This window comes from Ichthyophthirius multifiliis (genome assembly GCF_000220395.1).
Source record: "Ichthyophthirius multifiliis unplaced genomic scaffold scaff_1120509251117, whole genome shotgun sequence".
Taxonomy (NCBI): domain Eukaryota; phylum Ciliophora; class Oligohymenophorea; order Hymenostomatida; genus Ichthyophthirius; species Ichthyophthirius multifiliis.
In genome coordinates this window covers 6,225-8,733 of record NW_004086188.1, presented here as the reverse complement: position 1 = coordinate 8,733, position 2,509 = coordinate 6,225, and the positions used below count along the sequence as shown (strand labels likewise).

The 2,509-nt window shown below is 16.3% G+C and overlaps 1 protein-coding gene across 1 annotated transcript, besides 10 other annotated features; it reads left to right on the top strand. All coding sequences in view use genetic code 6, as the record gives it.

Annotated features, from left to right (window-relative positions):
* Window positions 1-177: 177 nt before the first annotated feature.
* Window positions 178-246: a microsatellite.
* Window positions 178-301: a microsatellite.
* Window positions 187-287: a microsatellite.
* Window positions 192-254: a microsatellite.
* Window positions 265-309: a microsatellite.
* Window positions 276-305: a microsatellite.
* Window positions 310-475: 166 nt separating the features above from the next.
* Window positions 476-538: a microsatellite.
* Window positions 479-536: a microsatellite.
* Window positions 539-805: 267 nt separating the features above from the next.
* Window positions 806-873: a microsatellite.
* Window positions 811-871: a microsatellite.
* Window positions 874-1,630: 757 nt separating the features above from the next.
* Window positions 1,631-2,242, top strand: IMG5_143600 (leishmanolysin family protein, putative; the record flags this gene model as incomplete). The annotated part of the gene is made up of 1 exon (XM_004031241.1): window positions 1,631-2,242. A coding segment is annotated over one exon (612 nt), but the record flags the coding sequence as incomplete, so codon positions are not given.
* Window positions 2,243-2,509: the final 267 nt, after the last annotated feature.

The following is a 2,509-nucleotide window of genomic DNA, read 5'->3' as shown; positions in this document are numbered from 1 at the left end:
TAAATTAAGTGTTTATTTTTATATTATAATAGATAAATAATACAATTACTTTTAAAAATAGTAATAAGTATATTTTTATATTTAAATTTTTTTTTAAAAATAAGTATTTAATGAATATATATAAAAATATTATTTAAAAAATATATTTTAATATATTTATTAAAGGATAGATATTATATATTATAATAATAAAATAAATAATATAAATAAATATTTTAAAAAAAAAAATATATATATAAATAAATAAATAAATATATTTTAAGAAAAATATTTAATAAATAAATAAAAATTAAATTAAATAAAAAAAAAAGATTAATTATTTAAAAAATTATAAGATAAATAATACAATTTAACTATAAAATATAATATATTAAATAGTTAATGCTTAATATAAACTTTTTAAATTAATTAAAGTATTAATTCATAATTTAATTAAATGATTAATAATTAATATATACATATTCATTATTTTTAAATTTATATATATTATATATATATATATTTATTTATATATATTTATATTTATTTATATATATTTTTTTAAAAAAATAAAATGTTATAAAGATAAGAAATTTTAGGTTTTAAATTATTTAATATATATTTAAAAACATTTTTTTTTAAATTATAAACTTATTATTAGATCCGCCATAACATATAAAAGATTCAATTAATTTAACTATCAAACAATTAAAAGAATTAGGAATTGAAAACGAAGAATATATAAAAACATAGCAATAAGATAATTAAAATTATTAGTTTTTTTATAAAAAATTCATTATATTATCCATTTTATTAAGAATAAAAAATTAAATTTATATTTATATTTATATTTAAATTATATTATATTTATATTTATATATATATATATATTATTTTTTAATAATCAATATTATTTTTTTTAAAATATAATGATAAATTTTTAAAATTATTTATAATCATATATTTTGTTTTTTCTTCTATTTTTATGAAATATATTAAATATTTATTATATATATAAATTAATATTTATTTTTATATTTTATTATTATAAAAATTTATAAATATTAAATTTAATATATTTAATTAAAATATAAATTTATTTATTTTTGAATATAAATTTCTTAAATATTATTTTTAATAAATTCATATTAATTTATTAATAATTAATAAAATTTTAATAATATTTTTATTTTATTTAACTTTTATTTTTGGTTTAAATATACTCTAACACTAATGTGTTCATGATTAAATATAAAAATTCTATTTTTACAAAGTAATTTCCATTGATGATCATTATACATATTTTCGTAATTAATTTAAAAACTAAAATGCCCCGTAAGATGATTATAACTTACGATATGTCCTATTTCTCAAATTTACCTAAAAATCCTAAAAATAAATTGATTATCGATACTTGTGAGAAAGCTTTAAAAACAGCATTTAATTTTTTTTCTGATTTAATAAAAATATTTCCGAAATCAGAAAAACAAATGAAATTTAATCTGATCTTGACAAATTTGGAGAAGTTACAATTTCTTAAATAGACAAAGATAATGGAAAAGATTCTGATTTACATATATATGCATAATATCTAAATAATAAATAATTATCTTTTGTAGCCTTTGCTAGTAATTGTTAATTTCTGTATAAGGTAGGACCTTCTCATGGTTAAATTACTTTTAATTTGGGTTAATTAGAAGAAAAAGATTTAAATGAAAAATATATATTTTAAGATATATTAGAAATAGTTATCCATGAAATGACTCATGTTTTGGGTTTTTCAGAACATTCAATACCTTTATGGATATAATCTGATAAAAGTCTTTATCCTAAACCTACTTTCATATAAAAATTAAGGGGAATTGATGCTTTATTTCTCAAAACGCCTAAAGTTTTGCAGTTTGCTCGTAAATATTTTAATTGTCCTTCCTTAACTGGTATACCTCTTGAAAATTTAGGAGGCCAAGGTTCTGTAAATTCACATTGGAAAAACACAATAATTAATACCGAATATATGAATTCATAATAATAATCTTTATAATCATATTTTAGTGGTTTTACAGCCAATCTTTTAAGAGACACAGGCTTCTATGAGAAATAAAAGAATCTATGGAAGAGAAATATTCTAAGGAAAGGAGCAGCTGTCACACGTCACTGGTTAATGTATTCTACTAGAAATGAATTTTGTATTCCTTCAATTGATATAGATTTTTGTGATTTCTCCCATATTGAGCTTCAATTTTTATGCTGGTTAATTTAATGAGCCTAATTGTTATACACTTTAGGTTTATTAATATAAGGAATGCTGGAATATTTAAAATATGTAACACTCAGTATAAACACAATAAGTGTACGGAATTTAATATATCCATGAAATCCGTCAACTTTCATTTATGCTAAGTTTTAAGTACAAATGACCTTTTAATCTCCTACTTCAATAACCAATTTTTCATTAGATTCACATTTATATTTATAACATTTACCCTACAATTTATCAGATGGTTAATGTTTTTATTTAATAAAGTTACAT